Raw genomic sequence first — 22,268 nt, 5'->3', positions numbered from 1 at the left:
GTTGCTATAGACACCTGATGGTAATACCCATGTTGCTATAGACACCTGATGGTAATACCCATGTTGCTATAGACACCTGATTGTATTACCATGTTGCTACAGACACCTAATGGTAATACCACGCTGGTATTAAGTAGTGCACTGTATTGGAATGGGGTGTCACTACAGGCTCAGCCATGGTATTTAACAACACCATAAACTGCTATGTAACAAGCACAGTCCATTTGTTCAAACAGTGAAGGACTGCTGCTGTCATGGACGAGAGGGACAGGTGGGAAGTGACACGTGGTGCTTCCTCTAGGCTCGCTGTCCCTGTGTGCCTTAAGAGCCTTTGTTGTCCTAGGTCTCTGGGAGATGAGATGAGCAGAGCCCAGGTTCAGGGATGGGTAACCCCAGCTGACTATGTGTCCAGGGCAGGGTCAGGGCAGGGCATGTTGTTGTATGGACAGCACCATCGCAGTAAAGCAGTGTAATCCATCATTCTGAACCAAGCAGAACAGGAAGGGTGTTATAAACAAACAATGAAATGAACCCTTATGATAGGAGGGTGTTTTAGGATGTTGGTGGATACAGAACCCATAGGTAGGATACAGAACCCATAGGTAGGATACAGAACCCATAGGTAGGATACAGAATCCATAGGTAGGATACAGAACCCATAGGTAGGATAAAGAACCCATAGGTAGGATAAAGAACCCATAGGTAGGATAAAGAACCCATAGGTAGCATAAAGAACCCATTGGTAGGATAAAGACCCATAGGTCCATATAATACAGTGCCTTGCGAAAGTATTCGGCCCCCTTGAACTTTGCGACCTTTTGCCACATTTCAGGCTTCAAACATAAAGATATAAAACTGTATTTTTTTGTGAAGAATGAACAACAAGTGGGACACAATTATGAAGTGGAACGACATTTATTGGATGTTTCAAACTTTTTTAACAAATCAAAAACTGAAAAATTGGGCGTGCAAAATTATTCAGCCCCTTTACTTTCAGTGCAGCAAACTTTCTCCAGAAGTTCAGTGAGGATCTCTGAATGATCCAATGTTGACCTAAATGACTAATGATGATAAATACAATCCACCTGTGTGTAATCAAGTCTCCGTATAAATGCACCTGCACTGTGATAGTCTCAGAGGTCCGTTAAAAGCGCAGAGAGCATCATGAAGACCAAGGAACACACCAGGCAGGTCCGAGATACTGTTGTGAAGAAGTTTAAAGCCGGATTTGGATACAAAAAGATTTCCCAAGCTTTAAACATCCCAAGGAGCACTGTGCAAGCGATAATATTGAAATGGAAGGAGTATCAGACCACTGCAAATCTACCAAGACCTGGCCGTCCCTCTAAACTTTCAGCTCATACAAGGAGAAGACTGATCAGAGATGCAGCCAAGAGGCCCATGATCACTCTGGATGAACTGCAGAGATCTACAGCTGAGGTGGGAGACTCTGTCCATAGGACAACAATCAGTCGTATATTGCACAAATCTGGCCTTTATGGAAGAGTGGCAAGAAGAAAGCCATTTCTTAAAGATATCCATAAAAAGTGTCGTTTAAAGTTTGCCACAAGCCACCTGGGAGACACACCAAACATGTGGAAGAAGGTGCTCTGGTCAGATGAAACCAAAATTGAACTTTTTGGCAACAATGCAAAACGTTATGTTTGGCGTAAAAGCAACACAGCTCATCACCCTGAACACACCATCCCCACTGTCAAACATGGTGGTGGCAGCATCATGGTTTGGGCCTGCTTTTCTTCAGCAGGGACAGGGAAGATGGTTAAAATTGATGGGAAGATGGATGGAGCCAAATACAGGACCATTCTGGAAGAATGGAGTCTGCAAAAGACCTGAGACTGGGACGGAGATTTGTCTTCCAACAAGACAATGATCCAAAACATAAAGCAAAATCTACAATGGAATGGTTCAAGAATAAACATATCCAGGTGTTAGAATGGCCAAGTCAAAGTCCAGACTTGAATCCAATCGAGAATCTGTGGAAAGAACTGAAAACTGCTGTTCACAAATGCTCTCCATCCAACCTCACTGAGCTCGAGCTGTTTTGCAAGGAGGAATGGGAAAACATTTCAGTCTCTCGATGTGCAAAACTGATAGGGACATACCCCAAGCGACTTACAGCTGTAATCGCAGCAAAAGGTGGCGCTACAAAGTATTAACTTAAGGTGGCTGAATAATTTTGCACGCCCAATTTTTCAGTTTTTGATTTGTTAGAAAAGTTTGAAATATCCAATAAATGTCGTTCCACTTCATGATTGTGTCCCACTTGTTGTTGATTCTTCACAAAAAAATACAGTTTTATATCTTTATGTTTGAAGCCTGAAATGTGTCAAAAGGTCGCAAAGTTCAAGGGGGCCGAATACTTTCGCAAGGCACTGTATATATATAGAATATATATATATAGAATAGATGAATCGCTATGATAATGTCCAGCCGTAGTAGAGATTCAGGTTGGGCTGCTAGTCAGTAACAGTTTCTCTCTCTCAGGACGACCAGCAGTAGGCCTGCAGCTACCTACACATCTGGTCGCCACATGTTCTCTGAAGTTTCCCCCCCTCTCTCCCCGTACCTCCCCCTGTCTCCCCCGGTCTGCAGAGCAACAGTGGAGGAGGAGGAGGAGGAAGAGGAGGAGGACGGCTGCATCAAACAGTCTCTTGTTCATTATTACACCACAGAGCTAAAGACATTCCACAACACAACACAGTGTCTGAAGTGTCTTCCTACTAAAACCCCCACAGTGAGAGACTCAAAGGGATTTGAGGTGAAACATATTTTGGTCAATAGAACAGGGATACCGTGGTTGGTCTGATGGAAAAAACAAACACCACTTTGAGAAACAAGGTGTAGGAACATGTTGATCAAAAGAGGAGGGAACACACACACACCACACACACACACACACACACCACACACACACACACACACACACACCACACACACACACCACACACACACCCACACACACCCACACACCACACACACCCACACACACACCACACACACCACACACCACACACACACCACACACACACCACACACACCACACACACCACACACACACCACCACACACCACACACCACACACACACCACACACACCACCACACACCACACACCACACACACCACACACACACCACACACACACACCCACACCACACACACCACACACCACACACACACCACACACACACACCCACACCCACACACCACACACACCACACACCACACACACACACACCACACACACACCCACACCACACACACACACCACACACACACACACACTACACACACCACACACACCCACACCACACACACACCCACACCACACACCCACACCACACACACCACACACACCACACACACCACACACCACACACACCCACACACACACCCACACACCACACACACCACACACCACACACACACACCGACACCCACACACCACACACCACACACCACACACCACACACACACCACACACCACACACACCACACACCACACACCACACACACACACCCACACACACACCACACACCACACCCACACCACACACACACCACACACACAGCATAACTTTTCTACCACTACGGTAGCTGATACTTGTGGTTCAGGGAACATGTGTGTCTGTGTATTGTACCTGCGGTGGGTATCTCTGACCTCGTTTCCAGTAGTACTGTAGCCCCAATGAACAGAGGTGGAAACAGAGCCCGCTGGAGGAAGAGACGGGAGAAGAAACTGGTTAATAAAGCCTAGAAGACTAAGGGAGGGCAGAGGGATGAATGAAGGGAGGAAGTGCTGAGAGAGAGAGAGCGAGAGAGAGAGAGAGAGAGAGAGAGAGGGGTCCTTCCTCTGTGCTGGGGTGCACAGAAGAATCAATGATCTACTAATCACTCATTCTGTGATACAGATTGGACATTGCTCAAACGGATCCCCTCAAACACTGTGATTGCTCTAGACAGAGCTACACAGACCGATAGCAGCTAAAGATAACTGGGAGATAAAAACATGAACAGCACAGAGAGAGGGAAGACGAGTGGAGAGAGGAATAAGAGGAGAGAGGGAAGAGAGGAGAGGATAGAGGAATAAGAGGAGAGAGGGAAGAGGAGAGGATAGAGGGATGAGAGGAGAGAGGGAAGAGGAGAGGATAGAGGAATAAGAGGAGAGAGGGAAGAGGAGAGGATAGAGGGATGAGAGGAGAGAGGGAAGAGGAGAGGATAGAGGGATGAGAGGACCGTTGCTGGGGAGAGGAGAGAGGGAGCCGGGGTGGACTGTGGAGCTGGGGTGGACTGTGGAGCCTGTGGAGCTGGAGAGACCTGTGGAGCTGGGGTGGACTGTGGAGCTGGGGTGGACTGTGGAGCTGGGGTGGACTGTGGAGCTGGGGTGGACTGTGGAGCCTGTGGAGCTGGGGTGGACTGTGGAGCTGGGAGAGACTGTGGAGCTGGGACGGACTGTGGAGCTGGGACGGACTGTGGAGCCTGTGGAGCTGGGGAGACCTGTGGAGCCTGTGGCGCTGGGGAGACCTGTGGAGCTGGGGAGGCCTGGGGAGGACTGTGGAGCTGTGGAGGACATGGAGCTGGGGAGGACTGTGGAGCTGGGGAGGACTGTGGAGCTGGGGAGGACTGTGGAGCTGGGGGGGACTGTGGAGCTGGGGAGGACTGTGGAGCTGGGGAGGACTGTGGAGCCTGGGGAGGACTGTGGAGCCTGGGGAGGACTGTGGAGCCTGGGGAGGACTGTGGAGCCTGGGGAGGACTGTGGAGCCGGGGAGGACTGTGGAGCCCGGGAAGGACTGTGGAGCCGGGGAGGACTGTGGAGCCTGGGGAGGACTGTGGAGCCTGGGTAGGACTGTGGAGCCTGGGTAGGACTGTGGAGCCGGGTAGGACTGTGGACCCGGGTAGGACTGTGGCGCCGGGGAGGACTGTGGCGCCGGGGAGGACTGTGGCGCTGGGGAGGACTGTCCCCAACCATTCATTTTATTTAACTCAGCAAGTCAGTTAAGAACAAATTCTTATTTACAATGACGGCCTACCAGAAGGCAAAAGGCCTCCTGCGGGGACGGGGGACGGGGGATGGGAGTAAAAACACATATATAAGACAAAACACACATCACGACAAGAAGAGGCAACGCTACATAAAGAGAGACCTAAGACAACAACATATCAAGGCAGCAACACATGACAACACAGCATGGTAGCAACACAACATGACAACAACATGGTAGCAACACAGAGACTAGAGAGTCTGTTCGCCCACAGTGACTAGAGAGTCTGTTCACCCACAGTGACTAGAGAGTCTGTTCACCCACAGTGACTAGAGAGCCTGTTCACCCACAGAGACTAGAGAGTCTGTTCACCCACAGTGACTAGAGAGCCTGTTCACCCACAGAGACTAGAGAGTCTGTTCACCCACAGAGACTAGAGAGTCTGTTCACCCACAGAGACTAGAGAGTCTGTTCACCCACAGTGACTAGAGAGTCTGTTCACCCACAGAGACTAGAGTCTGTTCACCCACAGAGACTAGAGAGTCTGTTCACCCACAGAGACTAGAGAGTCTGTTCACCCACAGAGACTGGAGAGTCTGTTCACCCACAGAGACTAGAGATTCTGTTCACCCACAGAGACTAGAGATTCTGTTCACCCACAGAGACTAGAGAGTCTGTTCACCCAGAGACTAGAGATTCTGTTCACCCACAGAGACTAGAGATTCTGTTCACCCACAGAGACTAGAGATTCTGTTCACCCACAGAGACTAGAGATTCTGTTCACCCACAGAGACTAGAGATTCTGTTCACCCACAGAGACTAGAGATTCTGTTCACCCACAGAGACTAGAGTCTGTTCACCCACAGAGACTAGAGATTCTGTTCACCCACAGAGACTAGAGATTCTGTTCACCCACAGAGACTAGAGAGTCTGTTCACCCACAGAGACTAGAGATTCTGTTCACCCACAGAGACTAGAGATTCTGTTCACCCACAGAGACTAGAGATTCTGTTCACCCACAGAGACTAGAGAGTCTGTTCACCCACAGAGACTAGAGATTCTGTTCACCCACAGAGACTAGAGAGTCTGTTCACCCACAGAGACTAGAAATTCTGTTCACCCACAGAGACTAGAGATTCTGTTCACTTAACTGAGATGTTCAGAGACAAAGTCTGAAGATGATCATATTGTCTAGGATGGTGTGTATAACTGCAGCTACTGGTTAATCAAATCAAAGTTTATTTGTCACGTGCGCCGAAAATACAACAGGTGTAGTAGACCTCACAGTGAAATGCTGAATACAACAGGTGTAGTAGACCTTACAGTGAAATGCTGAATACAACAGGTGTAGTAGACCTCACAGTGAAATGCTGAATACAACAGGTGTAGTAGACCTCACAGTGAAATGCTGAGGATAACAGGTGTAGTAGACCTCACAGTGAAATGCTGAGGATAACAGGTGTAGTAGACCTTACAGTGAAATGCTGAATACAACAGGTGTAGTAGACCTTACAGTGAAATGCTGAGGACAACAGGTGTAGTAGACCTTACAGTGAAATGTTTACTTAATGTCACATTGATTGAGCTCTTATCTTTAACAGCCATTAAAATAGCATTTACCACTAAAACAGCGGACCAACATGGTGAACGCAAGGCAATAGGGAGGCGCTCCCTGTACACAGCACAGACATGGTTTTTATTAAAGGATGAGGTGAGAGGTGCTTGATACCGCTCTTCCCTACCCAAAATGGGCTGTAAGAATGGACATGTAGGAGCGGCAGGTAGCCTAGTGGTTAGAGTGTTGAGGAGGCAGGTAGTCTAGTGGTTAGAGTGTAGGGGCGGCAGGGTAGCCTAGTGGTTAGAGTGTAGAGGAGGCAGGTAGCCTAGTGGTTAGAGTGTAGGGGGGCAGGTAGTCTAGTGGTTAGAGTGTAGGGGTGGCAGGTAGCCTAGTGGTTAGAGTGTAGGGGTGGCAGGTAGCCTAGTGGTTAGAGTGTAGAGGAGGCAGGTAGCCTAGTGGTTAGAGTGTAGAGGAGGCAGGTAGCCTAGTGGTTAGAGTGTAGGGGGGCAGGTAGTCTAGTGGTTAGAGTGTAGAGGCAGGTAGCCTAGTGGTTAGAGTGTAGGGGTGGCAGGTAGCCTAGTGGTTAGAGTGTAGGGGCGGCAGGTAGCCTAGTGGTTAGAGTGTAGAGACAGGTAGCCTAGTGGTTAGAGTGTAGATGGGGCAGGTAGCCTAGTGGTTAGAGTGTAGGGGGGGGGGGGGGGGGGCAGGTAGACTAGTGGTTAGAGTGTAGAGGAGGCAGGTAGCCTAGTGGTTAGAGTGTAGGGGTGGCAGGTAGCCTAGTGGTTAGAGTGTAGAGGAGGCAGGTAGACTAGTGGTTAGAGTGTAGGGGAGGCAGGTAGTCTAGTGGTTAGAGTGTAGGGGAGGCAGGTAGTCTAGTGGTTAGAGTGTAGGGGAGGCAGGTAGCCTAGTGGTTAGAGTGTAGAGGAGGCAGGTAGTCTAGTGGTTAGAGTGTAGAGGCAGGTAGCCTAGTGGTTAGAGTGTAGGGGTGGCAGGTAGTCTAGTGGTTAGAGTGTAGGGACGGCAGGTAGCCTAGTGGTTAGAGTGTAGAGGCAGGTAGCCTAGTGGTTAGAGTGTAGATGGGGCAGGTAGCCTAGTGGTTAGAGTGTAGGGGAGGCAGGTAACCTAGTGGTTAGAGTGTAGGGGTGGCAGGTAGCCTAGTGGTTAGAGTGCAGGGGTGGCAGGTAGCCTAGTGGTTAGAGTGTAGGGGCGGCAGGTAGCCTAGTGGTTAGAGTGTAGGGGCAGCAGGTAGCCTAGTGGTTAGAGTGTAGGGGAGGCAGGTAGCCTAGTGGTTAGAGTGTAGGGGCGGCAGGTAGCCTAGTGGTTAGAGTGTAGGGGCGGCAGGTAGCCTAGTGGTTAGAGTGTAGGGACGGCAGGTAGCCTAGTGGTTAGAGTGTAGGGGCAGTAGGTAGCCTAGTGGTTAGAGTGTAGAGGAGGCAGGTAGCCTAGTGGTTAGAGTGTAGGGGAGGCAGGTAGCCTAGTGGTTAGAGTGTAGGGGCGGCAGGTAGCCTAGTGGTTAGAGTGTAGGGGCGGCAGGTAGCCTAGTGGTTAGAGCGTTGGACTAGTAATCCCCGAGCTGACTAGGTAAAAATCTGTCATTCTGCCTCTGAACAAGGCAGTTAACCCACTGTTCCTAGGCCGTCATTGTAAATAAGAATTTGTTCTTAACTGACTTGCCTAGTTAAATAAAGGTTAAAAAAAATGTCCTCCCATGTTAAACCCTGTGAATGTCCATGTTGACTGAAACACCCTGTAAGAGATTAAAAGACTAGCTTTCTGATGACAAGACAAGAGTATCTTTAGTCTGATGGAGTGAGACATGGCCAATGGCACCGTCACCTATATAGTGCACTACTTTTTGCCATAGGGCCTCTGGTAGTGCACTAGATAGAGAACAGGGTGTCATGTGGGACACAGGCCTAGTCTTTAGGTCTCATGGTCTCTAGGTAACTCTTCAAACATCTCAGTAATCTACAAACAGATCAGACACACAACCCTTATTCTCTCCTCTCCACTCTTCTCCTCTTCTCATCTCCCTTCTCATCCTCTCCTCTCCCCTCTCTTCCTCTTCTCTCCCCTCTCTTCCTCTTCCATCTCCCCTCTCATCCTCTCCTCTCCATCTCCCCTCTCATCCTCTCCTCTCCCCTCTCCATCTCCCATCCCCTCTCATCCTCTCCTCTCCCCTCTTCCATCTCCCCTCTCCATCTCCCCTCTCATCCTCTCCCCTCTCCATCTCCCCTCTCTTCCTCTTCCATCCCCTCTCCATCTCCCCTCTCATCCTCTCCTCTCCCCTCTCCATCTCCCCTCTCTTCCTCTTCCATCCCCTCTCCATCTCCCCTCTCTTCCTCTTCCATCCCCTCTCCATCTCCCCTCTACTCTCCATCTCCCCTCTCATCCTCTCCATCTCCCCTCCTCCATCTCCCCTCTCATCCTCTCCATCTCCCCTCTCCATCTCCCCCTCTCCTCAATTGCACTGTATTCTCTCCCCCCTCAACTCCTCTCCCTCGCTCCTCTTCCCTGCTCACCCAGTGTCCAGGACAACACACTAAAATCACAACTGAAGTCGCCTGGACGACGCACCAACACCATCAGTTCAGGAATGTTCGCAAGTGACACACCGTTGTATTAATGTAGTGACTAGAGGTCGGCCGATTCATCGGAATGGCCGATTAATTAGGGCCGATTTCAAGTTTTCATAACAATCGGAAATCGGTATTTTTGGGCGCCGATTTGGCCAATTTTTTTTTACACCTTTATTGCATCTTTATTTAACGAGGCAAGTCAGTTAAGAACACATTCTTATTTTCAATGTCGCCTAGAAACGGTGGGTTAACTGCCTCGTTCAGGGGCAGAACGACAGATTTTTACCTTGTCAGCTCGGGGATTCAATCTTGCAACCTTTCAGTTAACTAGTCCAACGCTCTAACCACCTGCCTCTCGTTGCACTCCACGAGGAGGCTGTCGGTTACGTGAATGCAGTAAGAAGCCACGGTAAGTTGCTAGCTAGCATTAAACTTTTCTAATAAAAAACAATCAATCATAATCACTAGTTAACTACACATGGTTGATGATATTACTAGTTTATCTAGCGTGTCCTGCGTTGCATATAATCGATGCGGTGTGTATTCGTGAGAAAGACTGTCGTTGCTCCAATGTGTTCCTAACCATGAACATCAATGCCTTTCTTAAAATCAATACACAGAAGTATATATTTTTAAACCTGCATATTTAGCTAAAAGAATTCCAGGTGAGCAGGCAATATTAACCAGGTGAAATTGTGTCACTTCTCTTGCGTTCATTGCACGCAGAGTCAGGGTATATGCAACAGTTTGGGATGCCTAATTTGCCAGAATTGTACATAATTATGACATAACATTGAAGGTTGTGCAATGTGACAGGAATATTTAGACTTATGGATGCCACCCGTTAGATAAAATACGGAACGGTTCCGTATTTCACTGAAAGAATAAACGTTTTGTTTTCGAAATGATCGTTTCCGGATTTGACCATATTAATGACCTAAGGCCCGTATTTCTGTGTGTTATTATGTTATAACTAAGTCTATGATTTGATAGAGCAGTCTGACTGAGCGATGGTAGGCACCAGCAGGCTCATAAACATTCATTCAAACAGCACTTTCGTGCGTTTTTCCAGCAGCTCTTCCCTGTGCTTCAAGCATTGCGCTGTTTATGACTTCAAGCCCATCAACTCCTGAGATGAGGCTGGTGTAACCGATGTGAAATGGCTAGCTAGTTAGCGGGGTGCGCGCTAATAGCGTTTCAAAGTCACTCGCTCTGAGACTTGGAGTAGCATGGGTAACGCTGCTTCGAGGGTGGCTGTTGTCGATGTGTTCCTGGTTCGAGCCCAGGTAGGGGCGAGGAGAGGGACGGAAGCTATACTGTTACACTGGCAATACTAAAGTGCCTATAAGAACATCCAATAGTCAAAGGTATATGAAATACAAATGGTATAGAGAGAAATAGTCCTATAATTCCTATAATAACTACAACCTAAAACTTCTTACCTGGGAATATTGAAGACTCATGTTAAAAGGAACCATCAGCTTTCATATGTTCTCATGTTCTGAGCAAGGAACTTAAACGTTAGCTTTCTTACATGGCACATATTGCACTTTTACTTTCTTCTCCAACACTTTGTTTTTGCATTATTTAAACCAAATTGAACATGTTTCATTATCTACTTGAGGCTAAATTGATTTTATTGATGTATTATATTAAGTTAAAATAAGTGTTAATTCAGTATTGTTGTAATTGTCATTATTACAAATAAATAAATAAAAATCGTCCGATTAATCGGTATCGACTTTTTTGGTCCTCCAATAATCGTTATCGGCGTTGAAAAATCATAATTGGTCGACCTCTAGTTCGGATAGGTGATTGTAGCCCAGGAGTGGCTGATGGAACTCCTCAGCTGGCTAGCTCTGGAATAATTGATGTTTGCTCCGGGACCGACGTAAACCAATAGTCACTCAGATAGCAGCTAGCTAGCTGCAAGATCCAGGTGTAAATGTCCAGAGCTTGCGGTTGAAATCCGGGGATATGGAGAGAAAATAGGTCCGGTATGCTCTGGTCTGAGTCTCGTTGCACAAAACTAGCGATGGCTTTTCGAGCTAAAGGATAGCTGATGACCACCAACCGTGGTTAGCTGAATACTAACATTAGACAGTAAACTGGCTAGCTTCTGGCCTCTCTTTTGGCTAGCTTCAGGCTTCTCTTCTGGCTAGCTTCTGGCCTCTCTTCTGGCTAGCTTCTGGCCTCTCTTCTGGCTAGCTTCTGGCCTCTCTTCTGGCTAGCTTCTGGCTTCTACCCCTACCCAAAATGGGCTGTAAGAATGGACATGTAGGAGCGGCAGGTAGCCTAGTGGTTAGAGTGTAGGGGAGGCAGGTAGCCTAGTGGTTAGAGTGTAGGGGTGGCAGGTAGCCTAGTGGTTAGAGTGTAGAGGAGGCAGGTAGCCTAGTGGTTAGAGTGTAGGGGTGGCAGGTAGCCTAGTGGTTAGAGTGTAGGGGTGGCAGGTAGCCTAGTGGTTAGAGTGTAGAGACAGGTAGCCTAGTGGTTAGAGTGTAGATGGGGCAGGTAGCCTAGTGGTTAGAGTGTAGGGGGGGGGGGGGGGGCAGGTAGACTAGTGGTTAGAGTGTAGAGGAGGCAGGTAGCCTAGTGGTTAGAGTGTAGGGGTGGCAGGTAGCCTAGTGGTTAGAGTGTAGGGGAGGCAGGTAGTCTAGTGGTTAGAGTGTAGGGGAGGCAGGTAGTCTAGTGGTTAGAGTGTAGGGGAGGCAGGTAGCCTAGTGGTTAGAGTGTAGAGGAGGCAGGTAGTCTAGTGGTTAGAGTGTAGAGGCAGGTAGCCTAGTGGTTAGAGTGTAGGGGTGGCAGGTAGTCTAGTGGTTAGAGTGTAGGGACGGCAGGTAGCCTAGTGGTTAGAGTGTAGAGGCAGGTAGCCTAGTGGTTAGAGTGTAGATGGGGCAGGTAGCCTAGTGGTTAGAGTGTAGGGGAGGCAGGTAACCTAGTGGTTAGAGTGTAGGGGTGGCAGGTAGCCTAGTGGTTAGAGTGCAGGGGTGGCAGGTAGCCTAGTGGTTAGAGTGTAGGGGCGGCAGGTAGCCTAGTGGTTAGAGTGTAGGGGCAGCAGGTAGCCTAGTGGTTAGAGTGTAGGGGAGTTAGGTAGCCTAGTGGTTAGAGTGTAGGGGCGGCAGGTAGCCTAGTGGTTAGAGTGTAGGGGCGGCAGGTAGTCTAGTGGTTAGAGTGTAGGGGCAGCAGGTAGCCTAGTGGTTAGAGTGTAGGGGAGGCAGGTAGCCTAGTGGTTAGAGTGTAGGGGCGGCAGGTAGCCTAGTGGTTAGAGTGTAGGGGCGGCAGGTAGCCTAGTGGTTAGAGCGTTGGACTAGTAATCCCCGAGCTGACTAGGTAAAAATCTGTCATTCTGCCTCTGAACAAGGCAGTTAACCCACTGTTCCTAGGCCGTCATTGTAAATAAGAATTTGTTCTTAACTGACTTGCCTAGTTAAATAAAGGTTAAAAAAAATGTCCTCCCATGTTAAACCCTGTGAATGTCCATGTTGACTGAAACACCCTGTAAGAGATTAAAAGACTAGCTTTCTGATGACAAGACAAGAGTATCTTTAGTCTGATGGAGTGAGACATGGCCAATGGCACCGTCACCTATATAGTGCACTACTTTTTGCCATAGGGCCTCTGGTAGTGCACTAGATAGAGAACAGGGTGTCATGTGGGACACAGGCCTAGTCTTTAGGTCTCATGGTCTCTAGGTAACTCTTCAAACATCTCAGTAATCTACAAACAGGTCAGACACACAACCCTTATTCTCTCCTCTCCATCTCCCTTCTCATCCTCTCCTCTCCCCTCTCCATCTCCCTTCTCATCCTCTCCATCTCCCCTCCCTTCCTCTTCCATCCCCTCTCCCTTCCATCCCCTCTCCATCTCCCCTCTACTCTCCATCTCCCCTCTCATCCTCTCCATCTCCATCTCCCCTCTCATCCTCTCCCCTCTCATCCTCTCCATCTCCCCCTCGTTGCACTCCACGAGGAGGCTGTCGGTTACGTGAATGCAGTAAGAAGCCACGGTAAGTTGCTAGCTAGCATTAAACTTTTCTAATAAAAAACAATCAATCATAATCACTAGTTAACTACACATGGTTGATGATATTACTAGTTTATCGAGCGTGTCCTGCGTTGCATATAATCGATGCGGTGTGTATTCGTGAGAAAGACTGTCGTTGCTCCAATGTGTACCTAACCATAAACACCAATGCCTTTCTTAAAATCAATACACAGAAGTATATATTTTCAAACCTGCATATTTAGCTAAAAGAATTCCAGGTGAGCAGGCAATATTAACCAGGTGAAATTGTGTCACTTCTCTTGCGTTCATTGCACGCAGAGTCAGGGTATATGCAACAGTTTGGGATGCCTAATTTGCCAGAATTGTACATAATTATGACATAACATTGAAGGTTGTGCAATGTGACAGGAATATTTAGACTTATGGATGCCACCCGTTAGATAAAATACGGAACGGTTCCGTATTTCACTGAAAGAATAAACGTTTTGTTTTTGAAATGATCGTTTCCGGATTTGACCATATTAATGACCAAAGGCTCGTATTTCTGTGTGTTATTATGTTATAACTAAGTCTATGATTTGATAGAGCAGTCTGACTGAGCGATGGTAGGCACCAGCAGGCTCATAAGCATTCATTCAAACAGCACTTTCGTGCGTTTTTCCAGCAGCTCTTCCCTGTGCTTCAAGCATTGCGCTGTTTATGACTTCAAGCCCATCAACTCCTGAGATGAGGCTGGTGTAACCGATGTGAAATGGCTAGCTAGTTAGCGGGGTGCGCGCTAATAGCGTTTCAAAGTCACTCGCTCTGAGACTTGGAGTAGCATGGGTAACGCTGCTTCGAGGGTGGCTGTTGTCGATGTGTTCCTGGTTCGAGCCCAGGTAGGGGCGAGGAGAGGGACGGAAGCTATACTGTTACACTGGCAATACTAAAGTGCCTATAAGAACATCCAATAGTCAAAGGTATATGAAATACAAATGGTATAGAGAGAAATAGTCCTATAATTCCTATAATAACTACAACCTAAAACTTCTTACCTGGGAATATTGAAGACTCATGTTAAAAGGAACCACCAGCTTTCATATGTTCTCATGTTCTGAGCAAGGAACTTAAACGTTAGCTTTCTTACATGGCACATATTGCACTTTTACTTTCTTCTCCAACACTTTGTTTTTGCATTATTTAAACCAAATTGAACATGTTTCATTATCTACTTGAGGCTAAATTGATTTTATTGATGTATTATATTAAGTTAAAATAAGTGTTAATTCAGTATTGTTGTAATTGTCATTATTACAAATAAATAAATAAAAATCGTCCGATTAATCGGTATCGACTTTTTTGGTCCTCCAATAATCGTTATCGGCGTTGAAAAATCATAATTGGTCGACCTCTAGTTCGGATAGGTGATTGTAGCCCAGGAGTGGCTGATGGAACTCCTCAGCTGGCTAGCTCTGGAATAATTGATGTTTGCTCCGGGACCGACGTAAACCAATAGTCACTCAGATAGCAGCTAGCTAGCTGCAAGATCCAGGTGTAAATGTCCAGAGCTTGCGGTTGAAATCCGGGGATATGGAGAGAAAATAGGTCCGGTATGCTCTGGTCTGAGTCTCGTTGCACAAAACTAGCGATGGCTTTTCGAGCTAAAGGATAGCTGATGACCACCAACCGTGGTTAGCTGAATACTAACATTAGACAGTAAACTGGCTAGCTTCTGGCCTCTCTTTTGGCTAGCTTCAGGCCTCTCTTTTGGCTAGCTTCTGGCCTCTCTTCTGGCTAGCTTCTGGCCTCTCTTCTGGCTAGCTTCTGGCCTCTCTTCTGGCTAGCTTCTGGCTTCTCTTCTGGCTAGCTTCTGTCCTCTCTTCTGGCTAGCTTCTGATCTCTCTTCTGGCTAGCTTCTGTCCTCTCTTGTTTTTGTTTTTTTAATTGGTGAGGCGGGTTGCAAGAGAGTGTTTTGAAAATAAAGTAAATATATATATACACGGGACCTGACAAGACGAGGACAAAGGACGTCTGACTGCTATGCCATCTTGGGTTGCTATGGATACTAACTTGGACATTTAAAAACTGTAGTAGATCAAATAAACACAGATCTAAACTCTTACCTTTGATTTCACGTGTATCTGCAGTAACAACACAGATAGCCTACTGTGTGTTTACAGCAGTATCACACACACAGTAGGCTATCTCTCTGGCTGTGGCCCCGGTGCAGAGGTTTCAACAGTATCACACACACATAGTAGGCTATCTCTCTGGCTGTGGCCCCAGTGCAGAGGTATCAACAGTATCACACACACATAGTAGGCTCTCTCTCTGGCTGTGGCCCCAGTGCAGAGGTATCAACAGTATCACACACACATAGTAGGCTATCTCTCTGGCTGTGGCCCCGGTGCAGAGGTATCAACAGTATCACACACAGTAGGCTCTCTCTCTGGCTGTGGCCCCAGTGCAGAGGTATCAACAGTATCACACACAGTAGGATATCTCTATGGCTGTGGCCCCAGTGCAGAGGTTTCAACAGTATCACACACAGTAGGCTCTCTCTCTGGCTGTGGCCCCGGTGCAGAGGTATCAACAGTATCACACACACATAGTAGGCTATCTCTCTGGCTGTGGCCCCGGTGCAGAGGTATCAACAGTATCACACACACATAGTAGGCTCTCTCTCTGGCTGTGGCCCCGGTGCAGAGGTATCAACAGTATCACACACACATAGTAGGCTATCTCTCTGGCAGTGGCCCCAGTGCAGAGGTATCAACAGTATCACACACACATAGTAGGCTATCTCTCTGGCTGTGGCCCCAGTGCAGAGGTATCAACAGTATCACACACACATAGTAGGCTATCTCTCTGGCAGTGGCCCCAGTGCAGAGGTATCAACAGTATCACACACACATAGTAGGCTCTCTCTCTGGCTGTGGCCCCAGTGCAGAGGTATCAACAGTATCACACACACATAGTAGGCTATCTCTCTGGCAGTGGCCCCAGTGCAGAGGTATCAACAGTATCACACACACATAGTAGGCTATCTCTCTGGCTGTGGCCCCAGTGCAGAGGTATCAACAGTATCACACACACATAGTAGGCTATCTCTCTGGCAGTGGCCCCAGTGCAGAGGTATCAACAGTATCACACACACATAGTAGGCTCTCTCTCTGGCTGTGGCCCCAGTGCAGAGGTATCAACAGTATGCTCAGGTTGGGATTACAGTGTAGTACTACTTTCCCACAGACAAATGTTAACAATGACCCTTGCTTTTGCCAAGGGCTCCTACACCAACATGTTGACTCAGAGGATCAGCACATGGGGCCAGTCTCAAACCTCACATTCATAACCGTGGTAGTCATATCAAAGTAACGACCTACTCAATAAAAGGTTGGCACTGACCAATAATTGAATATATAATATGTAAATAAAAATCTACAGCGGCGCCTTTCCTCTTGTTAGGAAAATAAAAACTTTTGACACGGGTTTCCAAATGTGAACATGGATTGCTGTCGGTAACATTCAACAATGTGATATTAATTAAACAACAAACGTGTATTGTAGGAGATTACATTTAAGAATACATACGGTAAGTTACGGCTGATTACCTCGATATGCAGTTTAAACTACCCGGTGGAACAAACAGCATGCGGAGTGAAGATCGATGTCAACACAGGTATGTTCTAACCGAACCAACCCTTTCAATGTACACCGTATATTCCCATAGCGCTCGTTACAACGGGTCCGGTATGCCACGACACAATCATGTAAATAAATGATGAAAAGCGTCAATAAAAACGCGCGGATGAAACTTCTCAAAAGTCCTCGTTTAAAAGTCCATAAGAGCGTTTCTCTTCGGTCTTCCGCAGTCAGTCGGAGCGCAGCTACCTCTCTCTCTCTCTCTCTCCGCCTGGCTGAGAGACTCTGGACACAGCGACTTGTTGCGGCGATACCAAATGGTCAGATGCAGAGGGGGGTAGAAACAGCAGGGGCAGCAAATCTTTGTAAGCGAAAAAGACAACCATAGTATAATTCAATCTCTCATCTAAGATGTATAAAATAAGTCCATTTACATCACTTGATATGTTTTATAATTAGGTTTAGTAGGCGATGTTTATTCATATATATATTTTTTTTAAAGATTGGTTTGTTCCACTATAGCTGATGTGTAGGCTACCTAAACTGTATCCAGATGTAAACTGTCCAAGAAGATACAACTCAAAACCCAGAATTTTATGTGATAAATTGTCTTTGAAGTATTTTCAGCATTTCCTATAGAGAATAACAGTCATCAGTCATTCTGTTTTTTTTTTGTTTTTTTTACACACTTAAATTCAAACATCAAAGTATGTCATTTCCTGAGTGGCTACAATGTTGCCATTTTATGTTGAATTCTCTGTTTGTCCACTGAGGTTGAAAATGGAAACATTGTTACAAGACAGTTGGCAAGTTCCAGCAGTAGCCAACCAGAGGACTGGAGATGGTCACAGACAGAGACAGATGTAAATGTCGATAGCCTTCGCCGACAGGTATCAGGTTTCAGGTGTTATCTTCTAGTTCTACTGTGGGTAAACGTTGAAACAAATCTATCACAATTAATGACTGTTAGAAAACTAGACAACAAGGAGAGGACTGGAGAGATGGTCAAAGAAAGAAAGAAAGAGCAGGAAAGATAGAGACAGGTATCTGGTTTCAGTTGTTATCTTCCTGCCTACTGCAGGCTGCTACAGATGTAGGATCTTCATTTGACCAGCTTCTCACAGCGGGGAAATAATGATGCAGCAACAGAAAATGTGAATTATTGTGTGGATTATAATTAAATGGATTTTTGTTGTTGTGGTAAGGGTTGATACATTTCTCGTTAGGGCAAATCAAATCTGATATTTTAAAGTGGAAATTATAAACTTCAGAAAATGTCCTACGAATTTTATTCGTGACATTCATCGTAAACAACAGGTGTGGACTAACAGTGAAATGCTTAGTTACAGGTCGTTCCCAACAATGTAGAGAGAAAGAAAATAGAGAAATAATAGAAAAGTAAAATAATAAAATAATACTATTTATTATAGTAATAATAAATACGATAACATGGTACTATACACAGAGTACCAGTACTGAGTCAATGATAACATGGCTATATACACTGGGTACCAGTACTGAGTCAATGATAACATGGCTATATACACAGAGTACCAGTACTGAGTCAATGATAACATGGCTGTATACACAGAGTACCAGTACCGAGTCAATGATAACATGGCTATATACACAGAGTACCAGTACTGAGTCAATGATAACATGGCTATATACACAGAGTACCAATACTGAGTCAATGATAACATGGCTATATACACAGAGTACCAGTACTGAGTCAATGAGTAGAAGGTGTATGATGCCCTATTTTCAGAGAGAGAAGCTACTCCAGCTTCGGCAGGACTCCCTCAGTGTGGCAGACTATGCAGTGGATTTCCACACGTTGGAAGCTTCCTGGAACCAGGAAGTGCTGTTTGACATGTTCCTACACGGAATCTCGGAGGAGATCAAGGATGAGCGTGCAGCCCGGGAATTACAGACGGATTCCCTCATCGCCTTGACCATCAGGATCGATGGGTGACTACGGGAATGATGGAGGGAGAGGAGATTGGATTTCGCTTGCCCGTCCAAGGATTTCACTTCGCCTCTGAGGCATCCCGGAAGTCCCAGACGGCCCCGCTGCCGAGGGAACCAAAGGCTACCCGAGGTACCCCGAGAGTTGCCAAAGACGGGCGAGTCAACGTTTCCCGGGCCTATGCAATTAGGCAGAGCTGGGCTGTCTCCAGAGGAAAGGCTATACAGGGTCAACACTAAGAGTTGCCTGTTTTGCGGGACTTGCGGCCATTTTGTGCCCTATTGTCTGTTAAAAGACCAGGCTCACTGGTAGCATCGAATACTCTGGTGGGCCATATGGAGAACTTTTCTGCAACCATTCCTCGCACTCCGTTTCATGCCATTCTGCTGTGTGGAAACCCTTAGAAATCTCTCCAGGTCCTCATCGACTCTGGGGCCGATGAGAGCTTTTTGGAATCTACCCTGGCTTCCCATCTGAAACATCCCCACTCAGCCCCTCTCCACTCCCATGGATGTTAGAGTGCTGGACAGGCGCTCTATAGGCCGGGTTACCCACAACACCATTCCTATCAACCTACATGTGTCAGGGAACCACAGTGAGGCTATCCAGTTCCTGCTCATTAAGTTTCCACATATTCCTGTGGTATTGGGATTCTCCTGGCTCCAGCGACACAATCCCTTCATTAAATGGTCTACTGGTGCCATCATGAGCTGGAGCCCGTTCTGCCATGCCCATTGCCTGAAGTCAGCACAACCTGCCTCGGGACGTCTTCCTGGGGGCTCAGAAGTTGCCCCGGGCCTCTCCGCCATTCCCGCGGAGTACCAGGACATCCGGGAGGTGTTCAACAAGGCCCGGTTCACTTTGTTTCCGCCGCACCGACCATATGACTGTAGGATTGACCTTCTCCCAGATATCTCCAGGCACTACTCCGCCCCGGGGACGACTGTACTCTCTGTCGGGACCAGAGACCAAGGCCATGAAGATCTACATTGGGGAATCCCTAGATGCAAGACTAATCCGTCCTTCTTCCTCTCCCAGTGGCGCAGGGTTCTTCTTCGTGGAGAAAGACATGACCCTGTTCCCGTGCATCGACTGCCGGGGACTCAATGACATAACGGTGAAGAACCGCTATCCACTACCACTCATCTCCTCCGCCTTCGAGCCGCTCCAGGGGGCCACAGTTTTTTCCAAGCTGGATCTACGGAATGTCTACCACCTGGTGCGGATACGGGAAGGGGACGAGTGGATGAACGCCTTCAACACAGCCAGCGGTCACTACGACTATTTGGTCATGCCATTTGGCCTTACCAATGCCGCTGCTGTGTTCCAGGCTCTGGTTAATGATGTTCTCCGGGACATTTTGAAATGTTACGTTTTTTGTCTACATCGACTACATCTTCGTCTTCACCCGTTCCACCCGAGAACATCTGCCGCCCGACAGGTTCTCCAACACCTCCTTGAGAACCAGCTGTTTGTAAAGGCAGAGAAGTGCCAGTTCCATCGCTCCACCCTCCCTTTTCTGGGATACATCATCTCCACTGGGAGTTTACAACTGGATCCCGGGAGAGCGGTGGCGTATTGGCCCCAGCCTACTTCCAGGGTGCTGCTGCAACGTTTCCTGGGGTTCGCCAACTTCTATCGCCGCTTTATTCGGGGTTACACTGGCTTCGCCCCTGTCTGCACACACCTTACCCAAGGTTCCATTCATATGGTCTCCAGCTGCTGACCGGGCGTTCTCAGAACTCAAACGTTGCTTCACGGCTCCCATCTTGGTTCATCCTGACCCATCCCGTCAATTCGTGGTGGAGGCCGACGCTTTGGATGTCGGAGTGGGGGCTGTCCTGTCCCAGCGTTCTGCCCTGCAACTCAAGCTACATCCCTGTGCCTTCTTCTCCCATCGCCACAGAGAAGAACTACGATGTGGGGAATTGCGAGTTTCTCACGGTAAGGATGGCATTGGAGGAATGGTGGCACTGGCTGGAGGGGGCAGAACATCGTTCATCGTGTGGATCAACCACAAGAACCTGGAGTATCTCCGCAAAGCCAAGCGCCTCAACTCCAGGCAAGCTAGATGGGCCCTGCTGTTCACATGCTTGAACTTTTCCCTCATACCAAGAATGTCAAGCCGGATGCACTGTCACGCCACTATAGCCCCACGACCTCTACCCCGGAACCCCACGACTTCTAACGGGCAGTTGGAGCGAACCAATCAGGACCTAGAGACTATTCTGCGCTGCCTGGTCTACACCAACGCCACCACCTGGAGCCAGCAGCTTGTGTGGGTCGAATACGCCGCAACACCCTTCCTTGCTCTGCCACGGACCTATCACCTTTTGAGTGTTCCCTGGGGTATCAGCCCCCACTCTTCCCTGAGCAGGAAGAAGAGGTCGGCATACCTTCTGCCCAGACGTTTGTCCTCTGCTGTCGTCGTACCTGGGGGATAGCCCGGTTGGCCCTCCTCAAGACCACCTCCAGGTATCGACGACAAGCAGATCGCCACCGGACCCCGGCTCTCCGGTATTTTTATTTTTTTATTTTTTTTATTTCACCTTTATTTAACCAGGTAGGCTAGTTGAGAACAAGTTCTCATTTGCAACTGCGACCTGGCCAAGATAAAGCAAAGCAGTGTGAACAGACAACACAGAGTGTTGGTATAGGCTAGGGCAGAAGGTATGGCTGTCCACCAGGGATCTGCCCCTCAGGGTGGAATCCCGCAAACTCTCCCCCCCGGTTTATCGGCCCGTTTCCCATCTCCAAAGTCATTAGCCCCTCTGCTGTTTGTCTTCTGTTGCTCCGTACCCTTCGTATACATCCTACCTTTCATGTGTCCAGAGTTAAATCCATGTCGCACAGCCTTTGTCTCCTGTTTCCCTGTGTATTTATACCTGTGTTCTCTGTCTGTTGCCAGTTCGTTTTGTTTCGTCAAGCCTACCAGTGTTTTTCCCTCTGCTTCTGTCACACGATTGTTCCTGTTACCTAGTTTTCCCATTGTTGACCATTCTGTCTACCCTGACCCTAAGCCTGCCTGCCGTCCTGTACCTTTGTCCCACCTATCTGGGTTACTGACCTTTGCCTGCCCCTGTTAAATTATTAAACTGTTGTTACTTCGACGATGTCTGCATCTGGGTCTTACCTGAAACATGATAGATAACTAGTTATAAAGGGACAGATAATAAACAGTAGCAGCAGCGTATGTGATGAACCCAAGAAAATGAGTGCAAAAAAGGGTCACTGCAGATAGTCAGGGTAGCTATTTGGCTAAATATTTAACTCTTTAGTAGTCTAATGGCTTGGGGGTAGATGCTGTTCAAGGTCCTGTTGGTTCCAGACTTGGTGCATCGGTATTGCTTTCCGTGTGGTAGCAGAGGGAACAGTCTATGACTTGGGAGGCTGGAGTCTTTTACAATTTTCAGGGCCTTCCTCTGACACCGCCTGGTACAGAGTTCCTGAATGGCAGTGAGCTTGGCCCCAGTGATGTACTGGGCCGTACGCAATACCCTCTGTAAAGACTTACAGTCAGATGCCAAGCATTTGC

The 22,268-nt window shown here is 47.7% G+C and overlaps 1 protein-coding gene across 2 annotated transcripts in view; it reads right to left on the bottom strand.

Annotated features, from left to right (window-relative positions):
• Positions 1-22,268, bottom strand: part of ccdc120a (coiled-coil domain containing 120a) — a 137,136-nt gene that overhangs the window by 65,426 nt on the left and 49,442 nt on the right. Inside the window, exons 1-2 of one of the 2 annotated variants that reach the window (XM_036989098.2) lie at positions 16,734-17,060; positions 3,661-3,733 (exon numbers count right to left, since the gene is read on the bottom strand). In XM_036989098.2, the coding sequence (XP_036844993.2) occupies positions 3,661-3,733; positions 16,734-16,774 (114 nt within the window). In that variant the 5' untranslated portion in view covers positions 16,775-17,060. Of the gene's footprint in view, positions 1-3,660; positions 3,734-16,733; positions 17,061-22,268 lie in introns of those variants that run through there. The other variant, XM_036989099.2, reaches the window with a different exon arrangement.

Source organism: Oncorhynchus mykiss, chromosome 9 (genome assembly GCF_057628025.1).
Source record: "Oncorhynchus mykiss isolate SJ-2025 chromosome 9, ASM5762802v1, whole genome shotgun sequence".
Lineage (NCBI taxonomy): Eukaryota > Metazoa > Chordata > Actinopteri > Salmoniformes > Salmonidae > Oncorhynchus > Oncorhynchus mykiss.
Note: the sequence above shows the minus strand (reverse complement) of the source record. Positions and strands in the feature narration are given on the sequence as shown.